At 43.6% G+C, this 17,449-nt stretch overlaps 1 protein-coding gene across 5 annotated transcripts in view; it reads right to left on the bottom strand.

Annotated features, from left to right (window-relative positions):
* The window catches only part of LOC110506283 (cyclic nucleotide-gated cation channel beta-1-like), a 75,737-nt gene that overhangs the window by 8,057 nt on the left and 50,231 nt on the right, over positions 1–17,449 (bottom strand). For 2 of the 5 annotated variants that reach the window (XM_090221750.1, XM_090221752.1), the window contains 17 exons: positions 16,792–16,916; positions 16,443–16,564; positions 16,078–16,221; positions 15,600–15,641; positions 6,386–6,605; positions 6,237–6,270; positions 3,646–3,814; positions 3,469–3,486; positions 3,279–3,380; positions 2,843–2,991; positions 2,478–2,681; positions 1,419–1,627; positions 1,102–1,152; positions 898–984; positions 732–796; positions 390–512; positions 52–193 (listed from right to left, as the gene is read on the bottom strand). In XM_090221750.1, the coding sequence (XP_090077876.1) occupies positions 52–193; positions 390–512; positions 732–796; positions 898–984; positions 1,102–1,152; positions 1,419–1,627; positions 2,478–2,681; positions 2,843–2,991; positions 3,279–3,380; positions 3,469–3,486; positions 3,646–3,814; positions 6,237–6,270; positions 6,386–6,605; positions 15,600–15,641; positions 16,078–16,221; positions 16,443–16,564; positions 16,792–16,916 (2,006 nt within the window). The remainder of the gene's footprint in view (positions 1–51; positions 194–389; positions 513–731; positions 797–897; positions 985–1,101; positions 1,153–1,418; positions 1,628–2,477; positions 2,682–2,842; positions 2,992–3,278; positions 3,381–3,468; positions 3,487–3,645; positions 3,815–6,236; positions 6,271–6,385; positions 6,606–15,599; positions 15,642–16,077; positions 16,222–16,442; positions 16,565–16,791; positions 16,917–17,449) is intronic. The other 3 variants (XM_090221751.1, XM_090221754.1, XM_090221753.1) reach the window with 2 other exon arrangements.

Here is a 17,449-nt window from a genome sequence, read left to right as displayed (position 1 = left end):
TTTTTGCTGCGGCATGCCCCAATGAACATGGATTGTCTTTGCTGCACCTACCTGACCAATCATGATGGAGAAAGCAAAGACGCCAACAAAATAGTTGACGAGCTGGAATGTGATCTCAAACACGGTGGTTGGGTCCGGGAGACCACCGATGGTGATCAGGGTCTTTACAGCAAAGTAGTAACACCGGATATAACTGGGCACACAGACAGAGGCACTGTTTACACACAGATGTCCGACAAATACACACACGCACACACGTCTGGGATGAATGAACATTTCTAAAGGTGACCACAGAAGAGGGCTTGGAAAAAGCTGGATGTTTTGTGGTAATGTGGTTGGTGTGAGGGTTTTTTGGCCGTTTTGTGACTGTTTAGCGGTGTTCTCCTCACCTGTTCCCTTTGCCGTTGTAGACCCACTTAGTGGACCCCAGCCCCTCGTAGTCAGAACCCCAATAGAACAGACAGGCGTTGATGTGGAGAGAATACAACAGGTAGGAAGTGGTCAGGATCACTCTGAGAGGGAGAGAGAGAGAGGAGGGGAATGAGAAAAAGTTACTAGAGCTCAGTAAGGGCTACAGCATCCTCTGCTGGCTACTTATGTGTATTGCGCGTTGAGTGTGTTTGTGTAGGGTTTTCTCTGCTGAGTGTTTTGTGTTGAGCGAATGTCCTGTGTATAGAGTATGTATGTGTGGTTGATGGTCAGAGTGTGTTCTATGTGTCCCTCTCTGGGACCTGTAGATGTAGGCTTTCTTCATGACTGCTTCCAAACGGTCGTTGAACTCAAAGAAAGCCATGTACTGAAACAGAGAAAGAGAGGCGTCAATCACTAATCACTAAGGTCTAAGCACTCCAATGAATGTGTGTGTGTGTGTGTGTGTGTGTGTGTGTGTGTGTGTACCTTCAGTAGGCGGGGGAATCTGAGAAGGGAGTTCACGCCAGTAAAGTAGTAAAATATCTCCATGGGGAACATACTGACACAATCCATCTGAAAGACAAATCATTCCTTTACAAAACCAACACTCCTCACATCCATCTGAGAAATATAGAGTTACTTGTCTACTAGCCCAGTCAACAAGGAGAAACAGTGGAGCTTCAGCCTCACCTTGAATCGTTCTGTTGTCATGTAGTTGTCTCTCATGTCCTTTTTGTCACACTGCAAGAAAAGAGAAGAAATTATAACATCATTTAGTTCCTTGTATCTATAAATGTGTATATGTATGTGCATTTTAGAGGTGTTTCTGAATCTGTGTGTATGATTGTCTGTGTTGGCATAAATTTTCTAGTACTACTTGCCATAGAGGGCCAGTTTGTGTGAGGGCCTGTCTGTGTGAGGGCATGTTTGTGTGTATGTACCTGTCTGTATAAGCATGGTGCATATGTGATTGCCTACAGTATATGTGAGGATCCAGGTCCCCTTACCACAATATCTCCTCCGCGTACAAACTCCAGGCGGGGCTGAAAGACCAGGATGTCGGTGATGTAAATAAGGTCACAGGTGTAGTCCATTAACAGCCACCAGTAGATGTTGTCTGCAGTCTGGTAGGGGAAGGCCCAGCGCACCGGGATCAGCCACACGTTCCAGTTCCACGCCATCATCACAAAGAACAGCCACACCACGTAGACCAGGTCTACAGGGAGACGAGAGGCACAGACAGAGCAGAGCAGAGTCAACTACAACGTGAATATAAAAACTTGGTGGGGGCTAAAAGGTATATTAGGATTTCATTACATTAGTATCAGGGCCCAAGGTCAGGTTGGTAAAGATAGTTCATATTTTATTGTCAAGATTCAGAAGTGAGATGGGCCTGTAAGAGTCTACTGTAAGAGTCTACTCATCAGCCAGTTGGTCATTTTTCTTTGTATTTTATTGAACCTTTATTTAACGAGGCAAGTCATGTCGGTAAAGTATCATTATGTGTTGTATAGGAATGTATAATGGAACAGGGGTATGTGGTAGTAAAATTGGTGAAGGATATTGTCCATTATTCTAAAGTTTTGGTCCTGGATACTGATTAGCTGAAAGCCGTGGTATATTAGATTGTATACCATGGGTATGGCAAGAAATGACTTGTTTACTGTTCTGGGGTTTGTAGCATATGGCTAATATACCACGGCTAAGGGCTGTATGCAGGCAATACCGCGTTGCATCAGGCCTAAGAACAGCCCTTAAAAGTGGTATATTGGCAATATACCACACCTCCCTAGGGCCATATCACTTAAATATACCACGGGCGTGACCCAAAATGACTTGTTTATTGTATAATTATGTTGATAACCAGTTTATAATAGCAGTAAAGCACCTCAGGGGTTTGTGGTTTATGGCCAGTATACCACGGCTAAGGGGTGTACCAAGGCACTCTGCGTTGCGTTGCGTCGTGCATAAGAACAGCTCTTAGCTGTGGAATATTAGCCATATACAGTACCACACCACCTCGGGCCTTAGTGCTTAAGTATAATATGTTTTGGTATATAGCTCACCAGTATAAGGGTCGATGCTGGAAGGGAAACGATAGTCCACTATGGTTTGAAGCCAACTAGGAAGTGGGGGCATTTTGGGAAGTTTGAGGATTTTGATTGGGTATCCATAGAAGTCCCAGTACTCCTCCTCCTCTTCCTCCTCCACCGGGGCTGAGATGTCCTTGTCCTCTTCTGGGGGAGGGGGAGGGGGCGCCTTGGCTGGGGCTGGGAGTGAGAGGTCAAAAGTTATAGGTTATGTGAAAATGGATGTGGGTCAGGGTTGCATTTGTACATTTTAGAAAATAATTTGGCAATTGTGTATTTTGCTTGTTGTAAGGTCAAGGGTCAGGGTCACAGGTTAAAGGTCATGCTTAGTGGTAACCTACAGGTTTGAGGGCTGTCTTCCTCAGATTCGTCAGGGTCCATCAGTTTTTCCTTCTTGCGGACCGTCCTCGCCTTAAACAGCTTGACCAGTGTAGTCACTCTCTCTTGGACATTCACACTGCCATAGCTTGCCGCTGATGCTGGACGATCCCTGCAGGATACGACATCATCAGTGAGTGAGTGAGTGTGTGCAAGTGTACATGCATGCGAGTGTGCGTGCGTGTTTGTATTACAACAGGTTGGTCGCTTCTTAATTGGGGAGGACGGGCTGGAGCAGAATAGGTTGAGCGGTATCAAATACATTAAACACGTGGTTTCCAAATGGTTGATGCCATTCCATTAACTCTGTTCCAGCCATTGTTAAGAGCTGTCCTCCGCTCAGCAGCCTCCACTGGTTTTGCATGCGTCCTGTGCATTTGCCTGTGTGGCATCACTCACTCATCTTCCACAGTCAGGAGGCCGGTCTGCATCTCCAAGTCATCAACACCAAAACCATCATCCTCTTCAGCACTTCTCTCTTCTACCGGGAGGAGCGAGCCACTAAAGGAAAGGTGATACAAGGTTAGGCAATAGGAGACAAAGAGACAAGGGTAGGGTAAACTGCACAAACAAAGCTGCCACAACTTACTCTGCAGCCACAGCTTTGCTGAATGTGTGAGAAAAAGAGAGAGTGATATTAAGGCAATATGGCTAGTAAATTAAATGTTTGTCTGTCAACCTAGGCAAATCACCATAGAGCAAGTCTGTACAGCTACTATAATCATCAGACAGGCTTTTGAAGCAGCAGAGTGTATAGTCAGTTTACCTGCGCTTGGTCCCGGGGGCGAGAGACACGGTCAGAGAGATGGACAGGGGGTCCTGGGAGGTGATGATCTGGGGGATGTTGCAACCCCCTCTCATCACTACGTCTCTGTCCACATCCTCGACTTTAACCGCTGGCAGCACATTCCCTCCTCTGTCCTTTCCAACGCTCCCTGAAGAACACGAGGAACTGTTTTCTATAACTCAAGAAAACTCACTCAAGAGAGTTCTGTTGATACCTACCAACAACCCAGAACTATCTGATAAATATTCTAGAAACAACACTTGAAAGCGTTCTAGAACTTTGGTATGACGACGAAAACTAGAACCCATGGGGTTTGCTTAGCCCAGGGATAACTTCAGTACAACAGTAAAGAGGCTAATGTGAATTAACAGGTGACTTCCTCCTGAGGCTGGTTGGGAGAGTGCCAAGTGTGTCCGGGGCTGTCATCGAGGCAGGGGGTGGCTACTTGGAAGAGTCTCAAATGTGGAGCGTGTTTTGATTTGTTTGGCACTTTTTTGGTTGCTACATGATTCCATATTTGTTATTTCATAGTTTTGATGTCTTCACTATTATTCTACAATGTAGAAAAAAGTAAAAAAGTAAAAAATAAAGAGGCTATTGTCATTGATGTGAAAGAACAGAACGACACAACACAGCACGACATGGCACAACACGACACGACATTGCACAACACAGAACAGCACGGCACAGGACATTTCACCCTAGAGGGTTCGGTTCACCTGAGCAGTGGGTGGATGGCTGCTGCTCTTCGCGATGAAGCAGGGTGCACGGTAGAGAGCATGATGGCAGAGATTTGGAGGGCGGTGGTCAAGGGGTCAGGATGGGGTCAGGATGGGGTCGGGAGGTCTCAGGATAGGTGAAACTTGACTTAGTGCTCTGAGGAGACGGTTGATCTAATTTGACACTAGTTTTCCGAATCTAACTCCAGGTCTGCAGGGAGGGGCAGGCGTTGTGACAGGGGAAGGGAGTGTTACTCCTTGGAGACATCTTCCTGGGGTTGGATTTGGGACACGGCATTTGGGTTAAGTCTGTTGAGGCGATTGAGGATCATTTGGCAGTACTGTCGCACCTGCTTGGGTAGCTCGGACATCTCATGTTTTAGCAGGGTTAACTCTTCTGGCAGGGCGAGCATGGGCAGTTTAGGAGGGTTCAGGTTGTTGTCGCGTAGCAACTTGGTGAGATTGTCGAGGCACTGGCAGGCGTGGGGGATATGCACAAGCAGGCTCCTGATTGGAGAGCAATTGGAGGGCACTGGGCGGCGTCATGGTCAGACAGCCAATCAGATCAATACAATTGAGCAAAACAGGAAGTCATGTTAAGATCGAAAATGTTAGAGTAGTAGTTAGTAGTAGTAGTTTTAATGTCTGGTAATTGTGCTGTCATATACAATATATATATATATACAAAGTATGTGTACACCCCTTCAAATTAGTTGATTCGACTATTTCAGCCATACCTGTTGCTGACAGGTGAATAGAATCAAGCACACAGCCATGCAATCTCCATAGACAAACATTGGCAGTAGAATGGCCTTACTGAAGAGCTCAGTGACCTTCAACATGGCACCATCATACAATAGGATGCCACCTTTCCAACAAGTCAGTTTGTCAGATTGTCAACTATTGTGAAGTGGAAACGTCTCGGAGCAACAACGGCTCAGCCGTGAAGTGGTAGGCAACACAAGTTCACAGAACGGGACATTTGAGTGCTGAAGAGTAAAAATTGTCTGTCCTCGGTTGCAACCCTCACTACCGAGTTTCAAACTGCCTCTGGAAGCAATGTCAGCACAAGAACTGTTCATTGGGAGCTTCATCAAATGGTTTTCCATGGCCGAGTAGCCGTACACACAAGCCTAAGATCACCATGTGCAATGCCAAGTGTGGGCTGGAGTGGTGTAAAGCTTACCGCCATTGGACTCTGTAGCATTGGAAATGTGTTCTCTGGAGTGATGAATCACACTTCACCATCTGGCAGGAGAACGCCACCTGCCCCAATGCATAGTGCCAACTGTAAAGTTTGGTGGGGAGGAATAATGGTTTTGGGCGGTTTTTCATGGTTTGGGCTAAGCCCCTTAGTTCCTGTGAAGGGAAATCTTAGCGCTACAGCATACAATGACATTCTAGACAATTTTGTGCTTCCAACTTTGTGGCAACAGTTTGGGGAAGGCTCTTTCCTGTTTCAGCATGACAATGCCCCCGTGCACAAAGCGAGGTCCATACAGAAATGACTTCAGTGTGGAAAAACTTGACTGACCTGCACAGAGTCCTGACCTCAACCTCATCGAACACATTTGGGGTGAATTAGAACGCCGACTGCGAGTCATGCCTAATCGCCCAACATCAGTGCCCGACCTCACTAATACTCTTGTGGTCCCTGCAGCAATTTTCAAACATCTTGTGGAAAGTCTTCAATGGAGGCTGTTATAGCAGCAAAGGGGAGACCAACTCCATATTAATCCCCATAATTCTGGAATGAGATGTTTGAGGAGCAGGTGTCCACATACTTTACTATATACACTGCTGTTCAGCATTGATGAATATCCTCTTATTACATGAAGCAGGAAGACTCACCTTCACACCCTGCTTCGTCGGCACTTTCCTCTTCCTGTAATGAGAGCAGTGAACATAAAAAACATTCTCCATAGTAATAGCATTAGTAACACCCATGAAACTACAGTGTAATAACAAGGATATCTGTTGGCTGTTAAAATGTTCCCTACCTGAGTTGCGGCAATGGGTGGAGTCTTCTGGTCGGCTGGTTCTGGCTGTTCGGTCACTGCCGGGGCCTCTGTCGCTGTGGGAGACTGTTTATTTTGCGGCTCTGGTTCTGGTTCAGGGGAGGCCTCTCTGGGGGTAGACACTGGGGGGCTTGGTTCGACTGACTCCGCCTCTGCCTCAACCTCGGACAACCCCTCGGCTGGACACACATCCATCAGGCACCTGGAGAGGGAGTGTGGTCCGATCAGTGCAGCTTTACTGTGTGATAGCCAATAGGAGTAGCGTTGAACACTGAGAGTACCTATCAATTCAATCTTAGTGCTGGATGTGAAGCAGAGAAAATAATTAGGACAAACACACATCCATCAGGCACCTGGAGAGGGAGTGTGGTCCAATCAGTGCAGCTTTACTGTGTGATAGCCAATAGGAGTAGCGTTGAACACTGAGAGTACCTATCAATTCAATCTTAGTGCTGGATGTGAAGCAGAGAAAATAATTAGGACAAACACACATCCATCAGGCACCTGGAGAGGGAGTGTGGTCCGATCAGTGCAGCTTTACTGTGTGATAGCCAATAGGAGTAGCGTTGAACACTGAGAGTACCTATCAATTCAATCTTAGTGCTGGATGTGAAGCAGAGAAAATAATTAGGACAAACACACATCCACCAGGCACCTGGAGAGGGAGTGTGGTCCGATCAGTGCAGCTTTACTGTGTGATAGCCAATAGGAGTAGCGTTGAACACTGAGAGTACCTATCAATTCAATCTTAGTGCTGGATGTGAAGCAGAGAAAATAATTAGGACAAACACACATCCATCAGGCACCTGGAGAGGGAGTGTGGTCCGATCAGTGCAGCTTTACTGTGTGATAGCCAATAGGAGTAGCGTTGAACACCTATCAATTCAATCTTAGTGCTGGATGTGAAGCAGAGAAAATAATTAGGACAAACACACATCCACCTAGCTCTGGTCCAGGGCGTTATAGAGCTGCATGCTAGAAAGCTCAGCGTTACCATAGGCATATGCACTCTGGGCATACAGAGTAAGATGTCAAGATGCAATGTCTCACAATTGCAGATAATGAATTCTCCACTGCTAAGAAAATAATTTATATCCGTCACTGAAACAGATGCAGCCATATCTCAACAACAATGTAGACAAATTGTTCTCTATTACACAACTTACTCAGAACCCATTGGGGGGGAAATCTCTCTGAATATTGTTCTCTAAAGCCTATGTGGTCTCCTTCTTCTGTGACTGTTTGCCTCTTAACTGTGGCAAACGCATTGTAAAATACAGTGCGTGGTCTCACCCTCACAACAAATAATCCTGGAGTTTTGTCTGATTTCTGATAACCGGATTGGTTGGTTTGGAGGAAAAACTTTGGCGCTTGATGTGAACTATGACTGCCCTGACAATCACAGGGCATACATCATCAGGACAACCATGGACAAACAGATCAGACAGGTATGAATGGGAGGATTTCGGACAATGTTGCCACAGCGGAATTGAATTATCAAGATAACGTTTGTCATTCGGGACTGTGAGGATGGATACTGGGGAGAGGGATCGACTTAGATGTTGTCTTTGAATTGGCTTCTGTCTGTTTGACATTGGGTTAGATCTCAACTATGTTGTTTTTTTTTAAATGAATGAAGCAATTGTTTTGTGTAGAATGGAAGAAAAAAAAAAGAAGACTAAGTTAAACATATCCCAGACTAGTCATTACATAGCCTCGCCGCCGGCCCGCCAATGAGAATACAGTATCTGGAGACTAAGTCAATCTTAAGGGTCTAAATTTGGTTTTTAGAACCTACCTTTTCAGGTCCACTCTGATTCAATGAGGAATTGGCGGCACAAGGCAATACAAGAGACATGTCAAACTGAATAAGATCTTTTCTCACCATTACTATCAGCTCTCAAGCTCGGCACAAAGCACTGTTGTTAGGCCTATGGACTGTTGCTTTAGCATTCTACAGTCTCCAAAGACTGAACAGCAGATAGCACTACAGCTGCTTACTGAATTCATTGCTCAACCTCCAAGTGATAGCTGTAACAGTGTGATCAATGTTGCACAGTGCCTTCAGAAAGTATTCACACCCCTTGACCCCCCCCTCCCCCCCCAAAAAAAACTTGTGTTACAGCCTGAATTTAAAATGAATTCAAATGAGATTTGGTGGCACTGGCCTAAACACGATACCCCGTAATGTCAATGTGGAAATGTTTTTGAAATGTTTACAAATTAATAAAAAATGAAAAGCGGAAATGTCTTGCAACAATAACTATTCAAACCCTTTGTTATGGCAAGCCTAAATAAGTTCAGGAGTAAAACATTTGTAAAAACATTTCTACTAAGCTAACACTTGGAAAATATTTTTAATCTTAGGACCCCATTATATATATATACCTAAGATTAAAAATATTGTCCATGTGTTAGCTTAGTAGAAATGTTTTACAAATGTTTTACTCCTGAACTTATTTAGGCTTGCCATAACAAAGGGGTTTGTTATGGCAAATATATATATATTTGACAAATTATTTGATAATATATAGAATTTGGCCATTACTACCGTAGCCCATAGAAACACATTGAATAACACATTCATATATGGCTTTTTTTTTTAATCCTAAGTGATACGGTTTTGAAGTGTCTGTCCTATATCTAGGAGATATAAGAAAGCTCAGGAAATATTCTAGTTTTTTTTAATACATATTTAACAGCTTATTTTGGTTGGCACAAAACTATCTCCATACTTCCATTAATTTGTATAGATTACCTTCAGACGAGTCCACAGACACTTCGTAGAGCAAAATAGAGCATTATGAGAGTTGAGAATTCCCCCTTTCCATAGTGAGGTCATATTAGTTTGTAGCCCAAATAGTTTAGGCTTGGCACATCAGCGTTACCAACTTCAGATGCGTTCCTTAATATTTTCAAGCATGGTGGTGGCTGCATCATGTTATGTGTATGCTTGTCATCGGCAAGGACTAAAGAGTTTATATATATATATTAAAAAAACAGAACAGAGCTAAGCACAGGCACAATCCTAGAGGAAAACCATGTTCAGTCTGTTTTCCAACAGACATTGGGAGACAAATTCACCTTTCAGCAGGACAATAAACTAAAACACAAGGCCAAATATACACTGGAGTTGCTTACCAAGACGAAATTGAAAGTTCCTGAGTGGCCTAGTTACGGTTTTGCCTTAAATCGACTTGAAAAGTTTGCTGATGACATTGTAGCGGTAGGCCTGATCACCGACAACGATGAGACAGCCTATAGGAGGTCAGAGGCCTGACCGTGTGGTGCAAGGACAACAACGTTGTCCCTCAACGTGATCAAGACAAAGGAGATGATTGTGGACTAAAGGAAAAAGAGGACAAAGCACACCCCCATTCTCATCGACGGGGCTGTAGTGGAGCAGGTTGAGAGCTTCAAGTACCTTGGTGTCCACATCACCAACAATCTAACATGGTCCAAGCACACCAAGACAGTCGTGAATAGGGCACGACAAAACCTATTCCCTCTCAGGAGACTGAAAAGACTTGGCATGGGTCCTCAGATCCTCAAAAGGTTCTACAGCTGCAACATCGAGAGCATCCTGACGGGTTGCATCACTGCCTGGTATGGCAACTGCTCGGCCTCCGACCGCAAGGCACTACAGAAGGTAGTGCGTATGGCCCAGTACATCACTGGGGCCAGGCTTCCTGCCATTCAGGATCTCTATACTAGGCGGTGTCAGAGGAAGGCCCTAGAAGTTGTCAAACACTCCAGCCCCCCTTGTAATAGACGGTTCTCTCTGCTACCGCACGGCAAGAGGTACCCGGGCGCCAGGTCTAAGTCTAGGCTTCTAAACAGCCTCTACCCCAAGCCATAAGACTCCTGAACATCTAATCAAATGGCTACTCACAGACTATTTGCATTGCCCCCCCCCCCCGCCCCCTCTTTTACGCTGCTGCTACTCCCTGTTATTATCTATGCATAGTCACTTTAATAACATAGTCACTTTAATACCTACATGTACATATTACCTCAATTACCTCAACTAACCGGTGCTCCTGCACATTGACTCTGTACCGGTACCCCCCTGTATATATCCTCCCTATTGTTATTTTACTGCTGCTCTTTAATTATTTGTTACTTTTATTTATTTAATTTATTTTTATTTTCTTAAAACTGCATTATTGGTTAAGGGCTTGTAAGCATTTCACTGTAACGTTGTTGTAACCTGTTGTATTCGGCGCATGTACCAAATACAATTTCATTTGATTTGAAGATCTATGACTTGAAAATGGCTGTCTTGCAATGACCATCAACCAACTTGACTGAACTTGAAGAATTTAAAAAATAATAATGTGCAAATATTGTACAATCCAGGTTGCACAATATCTTGGAGACTTACTCAGAATGACTCACAGCTGCCAAAGGTGATTCTAACATGTATTGACTCAGGGGTGTGAATACTTAAGTAAATTAGATATTTCTGTACTTCATTTTCAATAAATGTGCAAAAATGTCTAAAAACACATTTTCACTTTGTTATTATAGGTTATTGTTTGTAGATGGGAGAGGGGAAAAAAAACATTGAATCAATTTCGAATTCAGGCTGTACCACAACAAAATGTGGAAAAAGTCAAGGGGTATGAATATTTTCTGAAGGCACTGTATGATATCATAACATAGCCTTTCATTACCAAGTCTTCGCCTCCTCAGCTTCATATCTCAGTGTTTATTCTACTATGCGTGAGATAATTCCCGAGGAAGAATCTACCCCCTAGCATGACTGGGGATGGACGTTACTTCTGAACACTCAAAATAGTCATCTTAAACTCCACAGAATAAATAAATCCCTCTTTGGCCTTTTGGTTTCAGTAAAAGCCACAAAGCTGAGCGTATGTGGGGACAGCAAACCGTTTAGCCGCATGGGAATGCCATGACGCGTGAGTAGCCTTGGTGTTAAAAACAAAGCAGGAATAAGCCTCTACCTGCTAAATGATTTGGCTTACTCTGTGATCTTATTTTCCACTTTAGGCTCCACAGCTTTAGCTTTGTTGTCTTCAGATATCTCATTGTCTTCAGCAACTACAATATCCATCAGAGTATTGTCTTCAACGCTCAGAATATTCTCAACGACAGTAACCTCTATGGCTTTATTTTTCTCTGGACTTTTATTCTCCATGCTCTCGTCGCTCTCGTGAAGCAGTTTCAACCTGGACGATTTGACCATGAGAAGGTTTAGGAATTAGACATTCAAACGCTATAGCTTACCAACTCTATCAGCACTCAAGCTGGGGAGAAAGCGCAGCATGGAATGTCGGCTTTGAATCCATGTCGAGTTAATATGCCAAATAAGATGTAACCAATGAATAATCTGTTAACAAGATGTGTTACCATAAATCTTAACATTGTTCAGCTTTACAAGTTTGTGCCCAAACACTGTCCATATATACTGAACAAAAATATAAACGCAACATGTAAAGTGTTGGTCCCATGTTTCATGAGCTGAAGTAAAAGATCGCAGAAATGTTCCACAAAAAGCTGATGTTGTGCACAAATTTGTTTACATCCCTGTTAGTGAGCATTTCTCCTTTGCCAAGATAATCCATCCACCTGACAGGTGTGGCATATCAATAAGCTGATTAAACAGCTTGATCATTACCAAGGTACATCTTGTGCTGGGGACAATAAAAGGCCTAAAATGTATAGTTTTGTCACGCAGCTGTCTCAAATTTTGAGAGAGCATGCAGTCAGCATGCAATTGGCATGCTGACTGAAGGAATGTCTACCAGAGCTGCTGCTAGAGAATTGAATGTTAATTTCTCTACCATAAGCCATATCCAACGTCATTTTAGATAATTTAGCAGTACATACAACCGGCCTCACAACCGCAGGCCACGTGTAACCAAGCCAGCGCAGGATCTCTACATCAGGCTTCTTCACCTGTAGGATCGTCTGAGGAGGGGGAGGGGGGTGCTGAGGAGTATTTATGTCTGTAATAAAGCCCTCTTGTCTGGAAAAACTCATTATAATTGGCTGGACCTGGACCAGGCCCACTCATGGCTTCACCCCTTTCAAGTGAAATCCATAGTTTAGGGCCTAATATATTTATTTCAATTGACTGATTTCCCTCTATGAACTGTAACTCAGGAAAATCGTTGAAATTGTTTCATGTCGCGTTTATATTTTTCTTCAGTATAGATAACGCTGGTTGAGTTTTTGTTTTCATGGTCCTTCGACCATTAAATGTAATTCAATTTTTCGTACAGGTCTTGTACCTGTCGTCCCAATCATGCTCCATTGAGCACGTTTCAAAGTTGACACCAACCCCTTTGTCCCCATAGTTTAAGAAAAATCAAGTTACAGCTTAGCCCGACCTTCAACTGGTTAGGTAAAAGGCACAAAGCATTAAAGCTGTACATCTGTGACATTGGGTACCATGAGGAATGCGTAGCCTAGTTTCTATGGCATCAAAGCACAACTTCTCAGCACATTCCAAAGCGGGAATAAGCCTCTATCGGGTAATGATTCAGCTTACTCAGTGATCTTATTGTCCTCTGTAAGCTCCAAAGCGTCAATGTGGTCCTCAACGACAATATTGTCCTCAGCAACATTTATGTCTTGGTTGACCGTTTTCTCCTCTGATATTTGACTGTCTTCAGTGATTGTAATAATGACTGAAACTTCTGCTATCTTATTCTTCCCAGGACATCTATTCGCCCGAGATATCTTATTCTCTACAGTTACTATTTTCTCCTCTGCGACTTTTCTGGCTTCATCGATTGTTTTCTCATTGGATATTTCTCGCATAGTATTCTGCTCATTCATTTTAATTTTCACAATGACTGTCACCTCTTCTGTTATTTTATTGTCTTTAGACATCTTATTATCCTGCGCGGTCGTAATGCCTTCATCAGTCTTCATTTCCTCAACGACGGTAATCTCGTCTGTAAACGCTGGAATCTTATTTTCCTCAGAACTTTCATTTTCCTCTGCTCCTTTAGTCTCCGCAGAAATCGTCTCTCCAACGGCCATCTCTCCAACCGCTATATTCCTATCAGAAGATGTCTTGTCCATATTTACATGCTTTCCCTCAGGTATCTTGATATCCGGTGTTAGGATGCTCTCTTCAATCTTAATTTTCTCAACGGCAGTAACCTTTGTCTTATTCTTGTCGGGTCTTTTATACTCCACTGTACCTTTTGTCTCCTCTGACATCTTATTTTCCTGTTTAGTTGTATTTTCTCCAGCGTTCTGAATTATTTCCTCAATGACCTCAATAACCTCATCTGTAACCTCTGGTATTTTGTTATTGTCAGGACTTTTATTTTCCTCTGTTACTTCTGTCTCAGATATCTCCTCTCCACTGACTATATTCTCCACTGTGGTCATGTTCTGATCATAATCTTCTGTGACTGTAACCTCTGTTACTTTCGTCTCTTTAGAGACTATACTATTCTCCTCAGCAGCAGCTTTTTTGTCTTCGTTGATATTTTTGTCCTCAAATATCTTGTGTTGTATAATGGTGTTCTCTTCAACCATCTTAATTTTCTCAACAACGGTAACCTCTGTTACTTTCTCCTTGTCAGGATTTTCATTTTCCTCTGCTACTTTAGTCTCCGCAGTTATCATCTCTCCAACGGCCATCCCTCCAACCGCTATATTCCTATCAGAAGATGTCTTGTCCATATTTACATGCTTTCCCTCAGGTATCTTGATATCCGGTGTTAGGATGCTCTCTTCAATCTTAATTTTCTCAACGGCAGTAACCTTTGTCTTATTCTTGTCGGGTCTTTTATACTCCACTGTACCTTTTGTCTCCTCTGACATCTTATTTTCCTGTTTAGTTGTATTTTCTCCAGCGTTCTGAATTATTTCCTCAATGACCTCAATAACCTCATCTGTAACCTCTGGTATTTTGTTATTGTCAGGACTTTTATTTTCCTCTGTTACTTCTGTCTCAGATATCTCCTCTCCACTGACTATATCCTCCACTGTGGTTGTATTCTGTTCAACATTCCTGATTACCCCATTGACTGTTACCATAGGTATATTCTCTTCAGTGACTCCATTCTCATCAGCAGAAGCAACTTTTTTGTTTTCGTGTACATTTTTCTCCTTAGATATCTTATTGTCTTGTGTGGTCACATTCTGTTCAATGATCTTCACTTTCTCAGTGTCTGTAACCGCAGATACTTTAGCCTTGTCTGGATTTTCATTTTCCTCTGTTACTTGTGTCTCCTCAGATATCTTATCGTCAGTAATTATATTCTCTTCGGGAACAACTTTTGTGTCTTCGTGGAAATGACTCTCTTTTGATATCTTACACGCCACTAGGGCCGTATTCTGTTCAAGGTTCTTCATTTCCTCAGTGATTGTAACCTCTATTATTTTAGTCTCAGATATCGTACTATCCTGTGTAGTCATATTATCTTCAGTTTTTGGAACTATTTTCTCAAATACCGTAACCTCCTCTGTTACTATATTCTCCTCAGATGGAACCCTTTTGTCTTCATTGAAATGAATCTGAATAGATATCTTATTGTCCTCTGTTATCGTATTCTCTTCGGGACTCTCAATGTCCATGCTCTCGTCGCTCTCCGCCTGAAGCATCTGCAACCTGGACGGTGTGCAGAAGGGGACAAACAGAGCTTCAGACAGTCTCAGACAGTTAGACAGTCATAAACCGTAGTTTTAAACATGTACAGAGCTCGATTTTACACATCAGTTTTCAATAGTGCTCCCCAAATAGTGGGCAAAACCAATATTGATCATTTTAGGGCTTAATCCGCTTCTGGAGGGTGCCTTGAAACTCCAGTCACCCCTGTAATTTGAACGGCTGCATCCATATCACGATGAGCAGACAAACAGCAGACAAACAGAGCCCCTCAGCCCTCCAGAATGTATGTAGGCTACTGTGCAGCATTCTTAGAAATCTCAAGCTCCGTATCCTATCAAACATCTGGTTAATGAGTCAAACTGTAGAGGGAAGAGGATGGGGTCAAAGGTTTGGATGTGAGATGTTAACATGCTTGAGATAGAGGCTGCCCCTAACTACAGATTTCGGATCAGATTAGACAAACCCTGACTGTAATCTTAACCATTAGGGTGGCAATTTAATGTTTGACACCAGAGAGAAGTGGTTAAGGGCAACATTCATCTACTCTGCTGCGGATAGAAGCGTGGAAGGGTAACAGGGAGTAGGAGCGGGACTTACTCAGGGTCTTCCTCGTTCTCTTCCTCCTGGATATTGGGCAGTCTTTGCAAAACAGACAGTGAGCAGGATGATTATTAAGGGTCGTCTCCTTGGCGATGACATGTCCTGGTGTGTGTATGGGTTTGCATGTGTGTGAGAGCAAGCCGCTGCACGACGGCACTAAGTGCAGCTCTCAGCCTTACATTGAGCTTTTTATCACAACCCAGTGATCCTCACTTCATTGGCTCAGCACGAACCAGCTCAGCAACACACACTCCAGCACACTCACATGTGCATCGAGATGGTAGGGGATGGACGTTCATTCACCTATGGGTGTGTGTTTGTGCGTATGTTTGTGTGTGTGTGTGTACGTGTGTGTGTGTGAGTAGATGTGTGTGTATGTGTCTGTGTGTATATGTATGTGTTTGTATGCAAACATGCATGTGTGTGTATGTCTTTCTGTGTGTGTATGTGTGTGTGGGAGGGGGGGGGGACGTACTGCTCTCCATCAGTCTCTTGCTGTGAGTCTGTGGCCCTCTGGGCACTGGCAGCCTGCTCCTCCTCTAGTTGTCTAACTGCCATCTCAGCCGCCTGTCTGGCCACCTCCTCAGCCATCCGTGCTTCTTTTAACTGCTGCTGCAGCCTGGAGACCAGGTGAGTGGGCAGGGGTCAATACATCGAACAATCACACAGAGCCAAAAGGCATTGATGAACACAACGGCCAATCCCAATTCAATCACTCGTACAGACAAAGGGAGACAGATCTCTGGGGGAAAAAAATATGAGATGAGTGAGTGTGAGACAGAGAGAGAAATTACATAGAGAATAGGAGGAAGAGGAAAACAGATGGAGTCTTTTTATTACTTCTCCTCCACTTTCACCATAGCAGCCTCCTCTGCCTCTTTCTTTATGCTCTCTATGAGGGGAGTCCATCTCTCTGTCTGTGTCTCTGCATCTTCTGCTTCTTGTTGCACTTCCAGAACCTGCTGCAACAGAGAAATACAGTACACACAGAGAGTACGGCTATTGCAGCTCCAGATAAAGAACATTGTTAAGCTCAATGGCATTTCCATTAGGAAAATGGAACAGTTTTGTTTCTGTCACATCATGTTGGTGACTTTCTGGTCAGCTTTGAAGCTATTGCCACTTTTGTCCATTCAAGCACGGTAATCTACTGACTACCAGCAAGGCTGTATCTGATTCTGCCTCTGACCTGGGGTATGAGTGAGGGTAAGGCCTGGAGCAGGGCCGCTCCCTGAGCCACTTTGTTCTCCTTCTCCTCCCAATCTGGGTCCACCTCCTCCAGAACCATTTCTTCATGGCCTTGCAGGATGAGGACTAAATTGAAAATAGCAAACAAGTTGCACGAAAAGGAGGTGGGTCAGTGGGTTAAGTGTTAGAGGATATGGAACAGTAGGGTGGGATCAACCAATCAAGAGAAAGACCTCATATTCAGCAGCCAATTAATGCTTAAACTGTATTCATAACCAAGTGGGAAGGTGGTATTTATCACATACGGCTGGGAAAAATCCACTAGAAACCCCTCCAACTAGTGGGAAGCTTGTCTATCATCCCGAGCTTCTACTTCTCCCACAAGCTTCGACGCCTTCGAGCTTCGACTTCTTCGACTTCTCACACAATTTTCCTCCTAAGGAAATTACCTTGATAACAGCATTTTGGCAACTGATTGAATCCCATCAGTCACAATAGGGATTATTTTTGTACTTAACAGGTTCTACAGAAGTTCAAGTTTGCCCTATCAACAAATAAGTCATATATTATGCATTACCAAGGTGTCTAATATGGTTCAGAGAAGTTTCATATGATTTCTCAAAATGGTCACAAGACCACATGCATAAATCTCCAAGGTG

This window comes from Oncorhynchus mykiss, chromosome 26 (assembly GCF_057628025.1).
Source record: "Oncorhynchus mykiss isolate SJ-2025 chromosome 26, ASM5762802v1, whole genome shotgun sequence".
Classification (NCBI taxonomy): Eukaryota; Metazoa; Chordata; class Actinopteri; order Salmoniformes; family Salmonidae; genus Oncorhynchus; species Oncorhynchus mykiss.
This window is presented reverse-complemented; position numbering and strand designations above follow the sequence as displayed.